Source organism: Pezoporus wallicus, unplaced genomic scaffold, assembly GCF_028554395.1.
Source record: "Pezoporus wallicus isolate ANWC-B61680 ecotype Strahan unplaced genomic scaffold, APGP_CSIRO_Pwel_v1 contig_8692, whole genome shotgun sequence".
Lineage (NCBI taxonomy): Eukaryota > Metazoa > Chordata > Aves > Psittaciformes > Psittacidae > Pezoporus > Pezoporus wallicus.
The window spans coordinates 422,187-437,125 of record NW_026642640.1 but is presented as its reverse complement, the minus strand read 5'-3'; the positions used below and the strand labels follow the sequence as shown (position 1 = coordinate 437,125).

Sequence of the window (14,939 nt, the reverse complement as noted above, 5' to 3'; positions counted from 1 at the left end):
GTTCACAAATTTTAAGGTTGGTTTTTTTACAAATGCTGCAAATACTGAATTTCAGTTAATTACAGTTATCAAGCTTAAGAGGCACACTTGCAAGTGCATAGCCACTGGAATACTTAAAATTAGATTGATTTTTATTTCAGTTTTCAAAAGTTATATCTTCTCATGATAATTTGGGCCATGCATATTGGTTGTATTTCTGCATGCAACTTGCTGTTCATCCTTTCAGTCTTTTCTTCCTTTCATGCATGTTGTCTTTATTCTTTTTAGCTTCATGTGGTTGTCTCCAGGCAGTTCAACTTCTGTGTGAACAGAAATGTCCAATTAACATCAAAGATTTGGTACGTATCTCCTCTCCCATTGTGTCCTTCAGATACTTAAGAACTTTTACCACCCTCCACTCCAGTCAATCTCAAGTGCAGCAGTTCAGAGCAATACTATGCTTATATTTCTTCTTGGATTTCTCTTGTGGAGGAACTTCCTTTTGCAGTTTGCCATAGCAGAGGTGGGGTTGTCTTCCCCATCCTTCTGGGATTTGGGGGGAAGAACGAGGGGGAGTGAGTGAGTGGCTGCATGGTTCTGAGTTACCGTCTGGGTTTAAACCATGACAGCCTCTAAAGGTGTCTTCCAACTAAGTTATTCTGTGTATGAAATTAAGTACTTTGTCTTGTACTTAGTTAAAATGACCATTTTTGTTGTGATGCTACTTAAAGTTTCAAAATCATGTCATAGCTGTAAGCAAACAGCAGAAAGCATTTCTGCTCTACTCTTAATGCTTTGCATCCCCAGTGGTCAAGAAAGGAATTAAAGTAAACCCAGCTACATTTATGATAACATCACATAAAGGTACCAATAGCATCTTGTTTGTAAGTATGCTCATGACTGACCTTGAAATCTCAGAGTGATATTTGTAAGTGGATGGATTATTGTTCATAGTTTCTTTACATGCTTTCCTAGGATGGAAACATACCTCTGCTGCTTGCAGTGCAAAATGGTCATACAGAAGTCTGCAAACACCTTCTGGATCATGGAGCAGACATCAACACCAGGGATAAAAATGGAAGGTACAGCAGGTTCAAATGCTAATTCTTCCCCAAGGCTGACTGTCAAATGAAGCTTTCTTCTTAAGTCCTTCCCGAAGTGGTTGTTTAGTGAAAACATACATAGTGAAATATATGTACACCAAAATAGTGAAATGAAATAATGCCTTCTGTACTATAGAGCGTATCCTGATTGTTGAGAAAGCTTACAGAATTCTGCCAAAAGGAAAAGGTGAAACTACGTAACTGTAAAACTAATGTGCCTGTAAGATATCCCTCAGGCTAACATAGCAGTAAATCCCATTTGTAAGTAATTCCTACAAGAATCTGATTCATAGCACTTACCCACACATCACTTTGTACATGTCCCAGTTTTAAATGCTGCTGTCTTCTTGTCATGACTTAGTTTCTGCAACTTAAATCCTAAAACTTTTACTTGGAACATCTGTGGAGGGTACTTTTTTACACTGTAATGCTACCACAGCAGCAAGAGAAAAACACAGCAAAACTATATAGTGGAGATACTGTTGTATTAGAAGGTGCCATTTAGAGGTTTGCTGCATTAACAGATTGTGTGTGTGTGTCAGAAAACATTTTAAAAAGCAATATCCTTGCAGTGAAAAATGCTTTTGTTTTGATGATGCTGATGAAGATTTAAAAATTATGGACTATTTTATAACCAGTTGGTTAAACTGAAGGTAAAGCAGGATGCTGAGAAGACGTGGCACTTAGACTTGATAGGAATCTTGATTATTGTATGTGACACAATGCTCATACTGTTCTTCAGCAGCACCTGGGAGGATAAGACTGGGCCCTAACTTGTTTTTTATCAGTCCAAAGTTTGTTAGTGTTCTCTTCGTTTTCAGTTGTCTAAAGAAAACCCCTTTGTCATTGGTGCTTTGAACCTGAGGTGCTGCCCACTCTGGGACCTCTGCCTTCCCCTCACTGTCTCACTGTTTAATCAACAGACAGCGTTAAGAGTTTCTAGTTTAATTAGATGAAGGTGTTTCTGTCGTAGGTAGGACAGACTTGTGGTTTTGTATTTTCTCTTTTAAGAAAGTACTGTGTGTAGAAGCAAGAAAACAATATAACATGAAATACACCATTTTACTTCTCACTTTCCTTCTGATAAGGAGAGTGACTACTCTTGTATCTCATGTTCACAAAAATGGTTAAGTTTTTACTGAAAACGGGAGAAGCCTTATTGGGAAAGGAAGGGGGTAATCTTTGAAAATGGCATCTCAGATTTCATATCTTGTGCAGACTAAGCAAGTTATTTTGGTAATCTAAAATCATCCCTGTGACTCTGGAAGTGTTAGCCAAGTTGCCAGTCAGCATTACATTTTAGCACAGTGCTGCAACAGCCATTGCTTCTCCAGGGCTCACCCACTATGGGGAGTATGTTAATTCATCAGTCAAATAATTGTCTTAATATCTAGTAAATATTATCACTGTAGTAACTTTTCAGTTTCATGTCTTCACTGTGGAATGTGTTTGTCAGTGAGCTTGGCTATCCTGTGAAGGCATGCTTTCATACTGAGAAGGGAGTTATGCCCAAGCAGGAAAGCAGTATTAGGTTGTGCTTGAAAGGTGTGTCTTTCAGTGTGTGTGTAATTATTCTGTACATCTCTTGTAACCCCTTCAAGTAATTGAGATACAGCCTGTTAGTAAAACACTCCTTCTGTATGCTACCCTTACTGTAGGATCTGGCACTGTCTAGCTATCCTGTGTTGGAGAGGGGATCTACTGGTGCTCTAATGGGCCTTTTTTAAAAACCTGATTAGATCAGGGTTTGAGGTTTGTTCTGCTTTTTGGTTGAAATCTGTTTGTCTGTTTTATCTTAAAAGCAACATGTCAAGGACAGCAGCAGTGTAATAAATGCTTTCATGTGCCACCACTTGCAGAGCTGTAATTGGACTGTGTCAGTGAGATTTGATAGTCTGACTTTATCCTGCAGCCATTTCTATGTACGAGTCTCCTCTTAGACTCAGGAACCCATTTTTAGACATGTTTGGAGACCTGTGCAAAGCATGGCAGGTCTTTGTAGAAGGTCCTGCAGGGGAGTGTGGGAAAGAGGAGGGACAGGTAGGCCGGTGTTTGTAAAGAGAAACAAGTTACATGTATGTGTCAATACACTTTGATAAAATCTTGGGCCTTATTGCACAATAACTGTCACCCTTCTTTTCCTGAAAAAACAATGAGCTGCTGCTTAAAGAGTACACTCTTGACACTTACTCTGTGTTTCTGTTTTGTCTGTTTTATCCAGAACTGCTTTAATGATGGCTTGTGAAGCTGGTAGCCTTAACATGGTGGAAGCCTTGCTTAAGAAAGGCGCAGATGTCAGTTTAGTAGATGTCTTTGGACACAATGCCCTGCATTACTCCAAGCTGTCCGAGAATACAGGGATACAGAATCTCCTGTCATCAAAGTTATCTCAGGATGTGGGTATGTAAGAGATGCAGACTGGCGGTTTGTCACTTCTTGAACTGTCTGCAAATGTGTTCACCCATGCAAAAATTTACTTCATAAGGTAGCTTGAAAAGTTTCAAAAACCATCTTCAAAGATGATCTGAGGCTTCCCAAAACAGGAAAATGTGATCTTTGCCATAGATTGCAATATTTAGCATGGGATAAAGCACTAAGCAGAGCAGAAAAGGTGTTTTGAGAAAGAAAAGGTAAGCTGATGTGGCAGCATTATAAAGTCTTGCATACAATTTGGAATAGATCCTTTTTTATTATGTGAAAGAGTAACACAGAGCCCCTCAGTTGAGGGGTTGGAGAAGGAATTAATGCAAACAGAGGGTTTTATGGTCAAATTGATGGATCTCTGAAGTAGAAAGCTAATGTTCAAGAATGGTGCGAGACTATAGGAGTGTAAGAATTGTCACAATCCTTCAAATTTTATCTCAACATGAAACCCCCCAAAACAGTAGAGAAACTACATGGTTCAAATGGAATTTGGAAATTCTCAGATTTCAGACAGGAGTTCAGAAACCAAACAAAGTATTTATGGTGTTCGAAGTAGAGCTAAGAGATGGGTTAGGAAATGACAAGTAACTTTTTCTTCAAAGCTGTTCTTAACGCCAGTTCTTTTCTGCTTCACAGATACAAAGTCACCAACAAGAGCAAAACAGGTATTTGTCCTCTTGGTTTTAGAAATACAAAATATTGCCTTGTAATTTAAGAAAAAACAGTCAGTAATTGACTAGAAGTAGTCAGTTACTAGTAGTTAGTGTTTCTAGTAGTAAGTAGTAGGTCACTGTGAGGTGTGCTGCCGCTGACAGCTCTGTAATATGGAAGATTTTTGTTGCTTGTTTAATGTTTCAGAAACATCACTTTTAGATTTAGCTTTTCTCTGTAACAGCAGCCAGCACTCTCAGTGAGACAAGGAAAGGCGGGCATTGTGTATGTGCATATGCATGACAGCAAGATATACCGCTTTTCTCGTGTGTAATGTAGGAGTTTAGCTTTTGGGCTCCCAATCTGTTTAAACTATAGAGAAGATGATCTAGAAAAGTTTCCTATTTCTAAAACATGCAATTGAAGGGTTATCCCTGGTTACATCTTAGTGGAGAACCACACCTGTGAGAATTCTAGATTTAGACAAATTCATTTCTTTGATTTTACTATTTAGTATTTTGGAGTGCAAGTAGACCTGCTGGTGGCTGGGAAGTGGATAAAGGTGCATTGCATTGGTTCATTCTTTCTCTGAGTGGAGACATGGGTTTTTCAGGGAGTTCAGGCAGAAGCTGGTGGAGAGGAAAGATGGTAGCTGTTAAGAATTGCATGACTGGACTATGTATGAATGGAAGTCTTTAAGATCTAGTGCTAAGCCTATTGCCAGCTGCTGCTTTTTCACTAAATCTTGTTTGTTTTCACTGAAGCATGGATTACAAGGGCGCAGGTTCTTATTGTCAGGCATGTTTAATATCTTTGTGTTAATAGACATGTGGTCTTTACATAGAAAAAAATAAAAGAGGCATTGCATGAGCTGCAAGAGTTGATATTAATGTGGGATTTTTTTTACTTTTTATTTTACAAACAAAACAACTTGCTGGGACTTTACTAACCAAACTAACAAACTACCTTTTCTGGCTGGTGAAACTTTCAGCATGATCAAGGCTCTAAATTAAGTTCAGAAAGAAGTGGAACTCCAAAAAAACGCAAAGCCCCACCTCCTCCTATCAGTCCTATTCAGGTAAAGAGAAGACCAATTTTGCGATGCTTTTAAGGGATGAAAAGGGTTTTGAACATGGTGTGAATGATGTGGGCTGGATTTGCTCTGTCACTGTTATTTTATGTGTTTGTCTTGCCAAGAGTTCTTTTCCTGAAATTAGGATGACACCATGAAAACACATGGCACATGTGACAACATGTGACACATGGCACATGTCAGTTAGGTTAACTAAGTAAAATTGTTTGAAATGCAGCATGGTCTAAGATACAACTGTACAAATTTTACTGTACAATTGTTTCTTCCATCTAAAGTATAAAACATACATAAAATATATAGTATAAAAAATGCAGTTTAATAGTTAGGTTTAATATACCTGTATAGCAGCTACACTGCAAATGTAATACTGACTCAGGAAAGCACTGAAAAATTTGAGCTGCTCTTTGAAACTGACTTAGTGCAGGAGAAAGTACTCTTTAATATGGGTGTATGTATGGGCACGTTACAGAGGTAGTTACATGTACATGTATGTATACATATTTATTTATATAAAATATTTTGCAGCTTAGTGATTTGTCCTCTCCACACTCATCAACATCAACTCCCATGACTGGAAAAGGGCAGGCTTTCTTTGCTGATCAAGGGTGCAAGGTATCAGTTTTCTTTTCTTATGAAGATTAGAGAAAGTATAGTATCTTAGTAATCCATTTTGCTTAATAACCTATTTTGCTGTACAGTCTCCTGTGAATTAATTAGCTGAGTTTTAGGAACAAAAAGGAGTCCAAAATTACTTCAGTGTCATTTATAAAGCAAGTGAGTATTACTTTAATGTTTACTGAATAAGTTAGGAATATGGTTATGAAAATAAGTATTAATGCTGTGAGAGCTCATTAGGTAATGTCAGCGAAGTGCATGGCATTGTGCACTGCAAAAAGTATAGACCCTTTCACCAAAAGATATTAGGGAAGTGGTTGGTTGTCTTCTGTCTGATCTTCACCTTATGGTAGTGAAGTGTTTGTTTTCTTCTAATACATGGCAATATGCTGCTATTACTTATCACAGGGGCTGCATCTTTCCAAACTATCTCTGAGACAGTTGCCCATATTTCATTAATATTTAATGAGAATTGGGCAATGGAACTTGAATGGCTTTAGCAGATCTTGAAATATTGGCCACCTGCTACAATTAAACAAGACCCCAGAAGTAAGAGAAATCCACTTTGGCAGTCTTTATCCATCAAGATCTTTACTGTTTATACTTCTCTTTGGTGAACTGTACTGTACTTCTTGTGAAAGCATTTTCTTTTGGTGTCTCAACAGGAAGAATTCAGCTCCTTGAATCGAGATAATAAAGACAGACTGAGTGACAGCACAACAGGTATACAATAACACTTCATCCTTATTTTCATATTTGGAGAGGTGGTTTAGATGATGTGAAATGTTGCAATCTGATCAAAATTCCCCTGTGCCCTTCCACTTAGAAGCAGAAACACAAGAAGTCCTTGGAGTAGTGTTTTGTAATTTCACTGCCAGCTGCCCACCAAAACCTCCTGCTTCTTTTGGGTGATCTAACACATTTTTGGGGAGAGTTCCTAGGAATGCTTTGCTTGCTCAGTTTGCTACACTCAGTCATCATGGGAAATCACTGTTCAATTTGAAAGGTTAGAATAGCTGGTATTCCAGCTTTTTTAAAGTTCTTTAATCTTTTGTTTTTTTTTTCTCTAAAGGTGCTGATAGTTTACTGGATGTGAGTTCTGAAGCTGACCAGCAAGACCTACTTCTGTTGATGCAAGCAAAAATTGCTTCTTTGACATTGCACAATAAGGAGCTGCAGGACAAATTACAGGTGGCTTATTTTTGTGCTGTTCTGGTGCTCTCTTTAATCTGCTAGCAGAACAAAGAGCTGCTTACCATTTTTAAAGAGATGTACTGTGAAGATAATTTAACCAGCTTGTTGATGGTAAGATCATGGAAATGCTCTGCCCCGAGGGATTAAGTCAGTGTTTTGATCATCTCACTTTTCCCATAAATTGCTGAATAACTTTGTTTATTATGATAACCACATTCTAAAAGATGTTGTTAACAGTTGTGTTAGCAGAGTTTTAATTTGCATAGCTTTGATTATTAGCTTATGGAGATCAGCCCAGACTTTCAGAGGAGCTTGGCACTTGCTGCCTTCTCTTGCTGTAGATGACTAAATGGGAGCAGCTGGGCTTTGAATTTTTCTAAAACTTTCCTCCATGGTGCTTCAATTGTCTGTCTCTGGAGGATGTGGCAACATTTCCTTGCTTGCTCTGTTCTAAAAAGTATAATCATGTACTTGCTTTCAGTGTGCCATTGTTTGGGTTTCTTTTTTACATAGGAAAGAACACCTAAAGAAGTGGATTCAATTGTAGAATCTTATCATCCAGCCCAAACAGAGTTTGAACAAACAGCAGTTAGACAAAATGAATTCTCAGTTCAGGAGCTTAAGTCTTCATTAAATGCCACCCAAACTCAAGAAAAGTTGACAAGCCCCAGTGAGGTGAAAACTAAGTACCTCCAGGAAGACTTAAAGGATGTGCAGAGGAAATTAGAAAATTCTGAAGACCAAAGAAAGCAGATTGAAGCTCAGATCCCACCCAGAGTCCCAGAAACAGATCATTTAAATAGCACAACCATTTCAGAAAATGGTTCTGATCTTAACCTGAAGTTCCAAGGTACTCAAAACAGGTATGAGGAAGCTGTGAAAGAGGGTTTGAATGTACAAAGGCAAATGAAGCTGGGTCTTGTTGCCTTTGAAAGTGAAGAAACCAGTTCTGATATGAGTAGGTTAAAGGTTACATGTGAAGAAGTTGAAATGCTTAAGCAAGAATTGAAGAGAGCATTGGAGGAAGGTGAAAGACAAAAAGAGAAAGTGAGAGAGCTACAGAAAAAGTTTGAAGAAAGAGAGCAGAATGTGGGAAACAAATTGTCTGTGGAAGAATGTGAGGAAATGAAGATGTCTTATTGTTCAGTTATTGAAAACATTAATCAGGAGAAAGCATTGTTGATTGAGAGGTACAAAGAAGGGCAAGAGGAAATTAAAAGGCTACAGGACAAGCTGAAAAATCAGACACAGTTGGAATCTAGTGCTGAAGCTGGAGAAATGAAGGATGTGATGCACAGAATGATAGAGGAGCTCAATAGACAACTTAGTGAGTTATCTCAGTTGTACAAAGAAGCACAAATAGAGCTGGAAGGCTATAGGAAGAGAAAAACTCCAGATGATATAGCTTTGGACTACATTCCTAGAGAAGAACATGAGAAACTGATGCAAGTAACAAGTTCTCTGAAATACAAAGCAGAGAGTGAATTATCAGAAATGAAATCCCAGTACACAAAAGCATTAGATGAAGCAGAAGAACTAAAGCAACTGTTAGATGCTCAGAAACAAAACTCTTTGCCCATTACTGAACACCAGCAGGTGATGAATGCACTTGGAAACACTCTGAAGGAAATGGAGGAAGAAATAAACGAGCTCAGAGGGTTGCTTACCAACAAGGAAAGTGAAGTAAGAAACTTACAGAAGGAATTACTGGAAGAAAAGGCTGCAATTAATGAAGCAATGGTACCCAAGACTACATATGAAAAGCTTCAGTCATCACTAGAGCGTGAAGTTAATGTTTTGTCATCCAAACTGAAGGATGTAATCCATGACAAGGAAAAAGTGTACTTAGATGCCATGCAACTGAGAAATGAAGTTTCACGCTTGAAAGAAGAGAAAGAAGGTATGCATACTCTGCTTGAAGCAAAAGATCGGGAGGTGGCTGATCTACAGCAAAGGTACCATCAAGCTCAAGAAGATCTTCTTCAAATGAAAAGATGTTCTGAAAGCTCATCAAAACTAGAAGAGGATAAAGATAAAAAGGTTAGTGATTCACTGTGCTGCGGGTAGTTACTTGAGTTCAGACTTAAAAACTTGTTGCATGGTACATGGGTGACCTAATAGACAATGCTCTGTGAAAAGTCGCAGAGTGGAGTAACTTTTGAGTGCATTTGCTATCTAAAAATTCAGATGTCAAAGTCAAAGACGTTTTCAATATGTTTGACTCTACAGTTAGCTTCTCTCCCCTGTGGAGATATGAATGGTGTTTCAGTTTATTTGAAGTTCTGCTCAGGTTGGGTTCACACTATTCAGGCAGCTGAAGTCAAGGAAGTGGGATTTACAGCAGGAAGAGATTCCAAAGGAGACAAGAAAGCAAAAGATCAGAAAGGAACAAAAATTCGCTATTCTGATTCTACTAAATCATCTCAAACTTAGCATTACTTCACTATTTTTCTTCTGCAGTTACTATATCCCTTACTACAAATTTCTTTATAAGAAGCTATGTATTTTGCTAGCTGTGAATAGCTGGTCTATTTTTGGTAGGTTTCTGTCTTATGTTCAGCAGCAGTATTTGTAAATGTGGTAAATGCAGTCCATGTTTGTAAATATTCCTGTCTTTCAGAGCAAGAAATGCATATTCATAGAATCACAGAATGGTTTGTGTTAGAAAGGACCTTAAGATCATCTAGTTCCAGCCTCCCTGCCAGTGGCAGGGACACCTTGCACTAAATCATGTCACCCAAGCTCTGTCCAACCTGACCTTGAAACCTGCCAGGGATGGAGCATTTACCGCTTCTTTGGGCAACCAGTTCCAGTGCCTCACCACCCTCACAGTAGAGAACTTCCTCCTTATATCTAACCTGAACTTCCCCTGTTCAAGTTTAAACCTGTTACCCCTTGACCTATCGGTCCAGTCCCTAGTTAAGAGTCCCTCTCCAACACCCTTGTAGGCCCCCTTCAGATACTGGAAGGCTGCTATGAGGTCTCAACATAGACTTCTCTTCTCCAGGCTGAACAGCCCCAACTTTCTTAGCCCATCTGGGCTAGGAGCTGGGTTAGAGAAGCACTGTAACCTTTTGCTTACTTGATATCTCTGTCCATTAAGTTTACTTACATCCTGGTTTTCCCCATGACTTAAATGTGAATTACAAATAACCCTAAGATGAGACCCACATCTTAGGGTTATTTGCACCCCTTGCAGCTTGTCATGAAAAGCTATTTTTTGTTTCCCTAGATCAATGAAATGTCCAAGGAAATTAGCAAATTGAAAGAAGCATTGAACAGCCTTTCTCAACTTTCCTACTCAACCAGTACCCCCAAAAGACAAAGCCAGCAGCTGGAGGCATTGCAGCAACAAGTGAAGCAGTTGCAAAACCAACTGGCGGTAAGTGTAATAATTTGGTAAGCCCACCGTTATTCCCAGTTCTCTGAAGCTACATGTGCCATTCTTCACTCTGCCTCATTTAAAATGAGAGCACAAGGAAATGGATTTTCATCCAGAAATACTGTAATCTCTCTGTTTGTCTGATACATGTAGGAATCTACAAATCACAAATTGCTCTTCAGATATAGTCTTAACTGAAGCTGTTTTCCCCAATACACCCTCTCAGATCAATAGTGAGCCCAAGTTTGTGTACTTGTAGTGGAATGCAGTGACCAGACCTGCTGCTGGAACCCTGATTTGTGAAAAATAGGGCTGATGTGCAGTAGATCTGTGCATTTTCTCAGAAACTTTCATCAGCTGGAATCTTTGGGTTTTTAAACTAAAATAAGTCCAACTTTCTGGAAGAAAGTAGTCACTGAAGGCATGAAGCTTCGAATCAAGCAAATCCATCTTCTTATAGGGAAGCACAGTTTATTATCTGAAATTCCGAACTGCTTAAAGATTTGTCTTTAATTGTATTTGGTTTTGCATCAAAGGTCCAGTCTTCTAAGCTGGGTTGAGTCATAACTGCTATTGAGAGCAAAATAAAAGCTTGGGAGAGCTTGCCTCTCCCAAGGAGCACTTAAGTTCACTGCTGAGGGCAAAAAGAAGGTAGTACTCACCAGAGGCCTTTGTTAAGATCTCTGAAGTGACTCTGAAAGGAGAATTCCCAGCCTGACATGCTACATTGCTCACCTGGTGTCAGCTTTCCTACCTTCCCCAGCAGACAGAAGGAAAAGCCAATATGCATATGGGCCAGAAAAATTCCCTTGCAGTGAGGAGGCATAAGTAGGCAGACAGTTAAGTAGTGCACTTTGTCAGTGTAAAGGCCTATACTGTTTCTTATCCCAGTCCACCAGGTCCAAAAGAACCCTTTATCTACCACTACTTAAGGACCAGCAAAGTAGATGCAAAGATACGCAACATATCAGGAAAGTGGTCAGGATTTAACACAAGACAGAAGCATTCTTTCCTTCCTGTAGGCTAGCTTTCCTAGCAGATTCACATTTATTTGGAAAGATGGCTTCTTTTCTGGCAGTCTCTGGTTATGGAAAAGGAGATGGGTGATCCTTGTTTGATTGTACAGTAATTAACTGAGGATTTCATGGGTTAAGGCCTCTGTAAGCACTTCCTCTTCCCTGGGAAGCCATTAGCTGACAGATGGGTCATTGACTGCAGGGAAGAGCTTAGTTGCAGTTGGAGATTGATTTGTCAGAATTTTGTTGGTTCTCCTCAATTCTGGTTGCTGATAAACTCAGGAATATGTGCTCCTTCTACATGTTTGTGGCTCAGTGCTTCTTAACAACTAATGACATCTCACCCACTTTCCTATTGAGATGGGTAAAATTACGGTGTTTCTGTGGGCCACACTTTGATGCAAATTACATTTTGGATGGCTAGTGGTAGAGTACTTCTGAGCTGGTTTTCCATGCATGCATAAGACTATGGTTTGTAGTGCCCCAGAACTGCCTAAATTTAATTGGGAAGTTCTGAATTCAACAGTTGTGAATGCTCTGTGACTTCCTGCTATTTTACAGGAAACAAAGAAACAACATCAGGAAATCGTCTCAGTTTACAGGATGCATCTTCTCTATGCTGTGCAGGTAGGGATGCGTATTGTCAGTTACACAGTGCTGGTATTTTAATGAAAGATGTTTCTTCTGCAGATCTCGTAAAAGCCTTGCATGTTTTACTAAAGACATCCTACCCAAAAGGTGTGACTGCTTAAGCACAAATTTAACACTGATTCCTTTTGGGAAATTGATCTAATTAATTTACAAACCTCAAAAATAGTTTGTAAATCTTCTTAATGAATAGAGAGATACTTGAATTCTTTGCTTCTTTTTCCCCTTGTCTAGGGTCAAATGGATGAAGATGTCCAGAAAGTGCTGAAACAAATTTTGTCGATGTGTAAAAGCCAATCACAGAAAAAGTAAACAAAAAAAACCCTAGGAAAACTCCCATTGTTTATTAATCCTGTTATGGGTGTTTATCTAGATTTGCCTTAACATAAGATTTTAAATTGGCAATTTGCTGCTTTTGTGTTATTGTGCTGTTTCTGAGGGGGATTTTTTGTCTGTCTCTACCACTTCCCATGTGTGTTCATGTGTGCAGTAACGAAGCACATGCCTGCTTTTCATATCCAAAATACAAGTATGTGCTTCAGACTTTTTACTTGGGCCACTCTATGTCATGTTTACCCTGAAAGTACTTTCTAGCTTCCTCCAATAGAGGAAGGTTAATCTCGAGGAAAGCACTCGTGTTGCCTGAGTAAAGGTGAAATTCTCTATAAGGTCTTCTGTACTGTTTATAAGCTGCATCTTGTTATTGGGGATTAACTTGGTTGTTTGATGTTGTAGCACTCAGATTCCTGAGTTTTTGCCATATGCAGTCTTTGGCAGACCAGAAGTGAGGTATTTATGCTACGCCAGAACATCAAACAGCTATACTTCTTAGTGTAATATTATTTAAGATTAACACACCGTAAGGTAGGTGTCCCAACCCATCCAATGCACTAAGTGCACAGAAATTAATCCATGCTTCATAGTTTCCTTGAACTGCCTGGTAGTGGAGTGAAACTATTTCAAAAAGGAAAAATCATTAGTTTAAGGAAGTTCTGTACAGAAGCAGTGCAGAAACGCCTGTATAAACAACCCTTTATGATAGGTTTAGCTATCTATGCAAGTGTTGGCCATGAAGCTCAGGAACAAAACCAGAACATACACTTTAGACAAGGGATTCTAATGAACACAGGATGTTTACAGTGAATGTCAATGCCTCATACTTCCTAACCTCACTTTTGTAAAGATCTTCTCTTCAGTATATTTTTATTGGCCCTATAATGATTTTTTTTTTTTGTAACTAAACCATTTTTTCTACATAATGTTTGCATTAAGCTTATTAACAAATATTTTTAGGTAATCGTGTTGTAGAGTTTCTTCTTATATCCCCAAGTATTCACTAATACTGAAGCATAGTGGGGTGTTTTCAGTTTGTAAAAGATCTGTATGGAGTAATAGGCCTGTCTGTCAGTGTGGTCCAGAGCAGTGAAATGTCAAATGCAGTTCAGCCTCCTGTTTGAAAACATGTAGAAATGATAGGTGTAGAACAGCAAAAGGTGTCAAAAATTTCAGCATGTTGTTTCTAGAGGCCAGGGGCACCAGTAAAGCCTTTGTCATCACTTTTGAATTTCATGTCAAATAAAAATGCCTGATGTGGTATAATATGAAACCATGGAAGAGTGTTCTAAGCACACACTGCACTTGAGGGTACAACCATTCTAACTCGCTTGCAGCTTCAGTATGGTATTTCTGTTATTCGTCTTAGTGGATGTGTCTCTAATAGAGAAATCTTCCAGAGCTGTATAATCAGTGAAGTTTATATAGAGTTGTAATATGACAAAGAGTCAGCAGTGCCTCAGGCTGGCTGTACTCATAGTGCACTTATACCAGATAATTCCTAACCCTGGCAAAACTAAAATGGATTTTTAAAAGCAAAAATTAAAATCACACGTTTGCATTAGTTAGACCTTGGTGTTACTTTCCTTGGGTGGTTTAACTCATGCCTGCTAATTTTTAACAGTATTTTGTAGTTAGATGGTTTTGAAAATGCTCCAAAGAAATGTGAAAAGAATTTTGCTGCAGCACTTCAGAATGAACAACAAGATTTCACGCATGCTAACGCTGCAAAGTATAAAACTTGATGAACCATTTTGTAGGTTGGCTGATGGATTTAGTCTTCTACTTTGTTTTGGTTTGTATATTTATTACAATTATCTTTGTGGAATATTGAAAATTATATACTACAGCATAGCAAGTTTCTTTATATGTAATTTGCAAGAAGTTTCCTTATGCAGCAAATAAACTATTTCCATTTTTTTCATCTTCTTTTTGTGTGTTCATTTACTTTTTGCATTGAGGAAAATCTCGCTACACTGTTATAGCACAAATATGTTCTGTATCTCATGTTTAGGTAGCTGTCGGATGAAACATCGTTTTCTCCCTGAAACTGCAACTTGATTAATGACTTCCTTTTTCTGTCCTTAGAATAGAATCCACTCCAAACCCCGTGCAATCAGTTTTGCACATTCTGCCTTCTGTCTGATTGGTAAGCTCAGAACCATTTCTCATGTGGACATCCTGCTAGAGTAACACAGGTCTTCCATTTGCCACTGGCTGCATTCCAGCTATGTTTAAAACTACCTTAGAGCAGTAGCACGGACTGGTGCTGTCTTTCAAAGCTGCCTTTCTCTATCAGCTAGCACTTCACACAGAGCTACAGTGAAAGTATGTATATGTGTAATGCATATGGATAAATGGATATGTTTACTTCTCTTTAAACTTAGCAGTAGTTACACAGTCAGCCCTGTTGCCTTTTGTCACCTCTCCCGAGTTATATTTAAGAAACTGTTTTTTCAGTAACTTATTTGCTAATAATATCATCCTGTCTGAAAGGCAGA

General features: G+C 38.6%; 1 protein-coding gene across 2 annotated transcripts in view; it reads left to right on the top strand.

Annotated features, from left to right (window-relative positions):
- Window positions 1-14,359, top strand: part of RAI14 (retinoic acid induced 14) — an 87,387-nt gene extending 73,028 nt beyond the window's left edge. The window contains exons 7-18 of one of the 2 annotated variants that reach the window (XM_057431126.1): window positions 268-338; window positions 955-1,061; window positions 3,304-3,482; window positions 4,143-4,171; window positions 5,149-5,235; window positions 5,776-5,862; window positions 6,531-6,588; window positions 6,938-7,056; window positions 7,573-9,099; window positions 10,292-10,441; window positions 12,019-12,084; window positions 12,340-14,359. In XM_057431126.1, the coding sequence (XP_057287109.1) occupies window positions 268-338; window positions 955-1,061; window positions 3,304-3,482; window positions 4,143-4,171; window positions 5,149-5,235; window positions 5,776-5,862; window positions 6,531-6,588; window positions 6,938-7,056; window positions 7,573-9,099; window positions 10,292-10,441; window positions 12,019-12,084; window positions 12,340-12,417 (2,558 nt within the window). In that variant the 3' untranslated portion in view covers window positions 12,418-14,359. The remainder of the gene's footprint in view (window positions 1-267; window positions 339-954; window positions 1,062-3,303; window positions 3,483-4,142; window positions 4,172-5,148; window positions 5,236-5,775; window positions 5,863-6,530; window positions 6,589-6,937; window positions 7,057-7,572; window positions 9,100-10,291; window positions 10,442-12,018; window positions 12,085-12,339) is intronic. The other variant, XM_057431128.1, reaches the window with a different exon arrangement.
- Window positions 14,360-14,939: the final 580 nt, after the last annotated feature.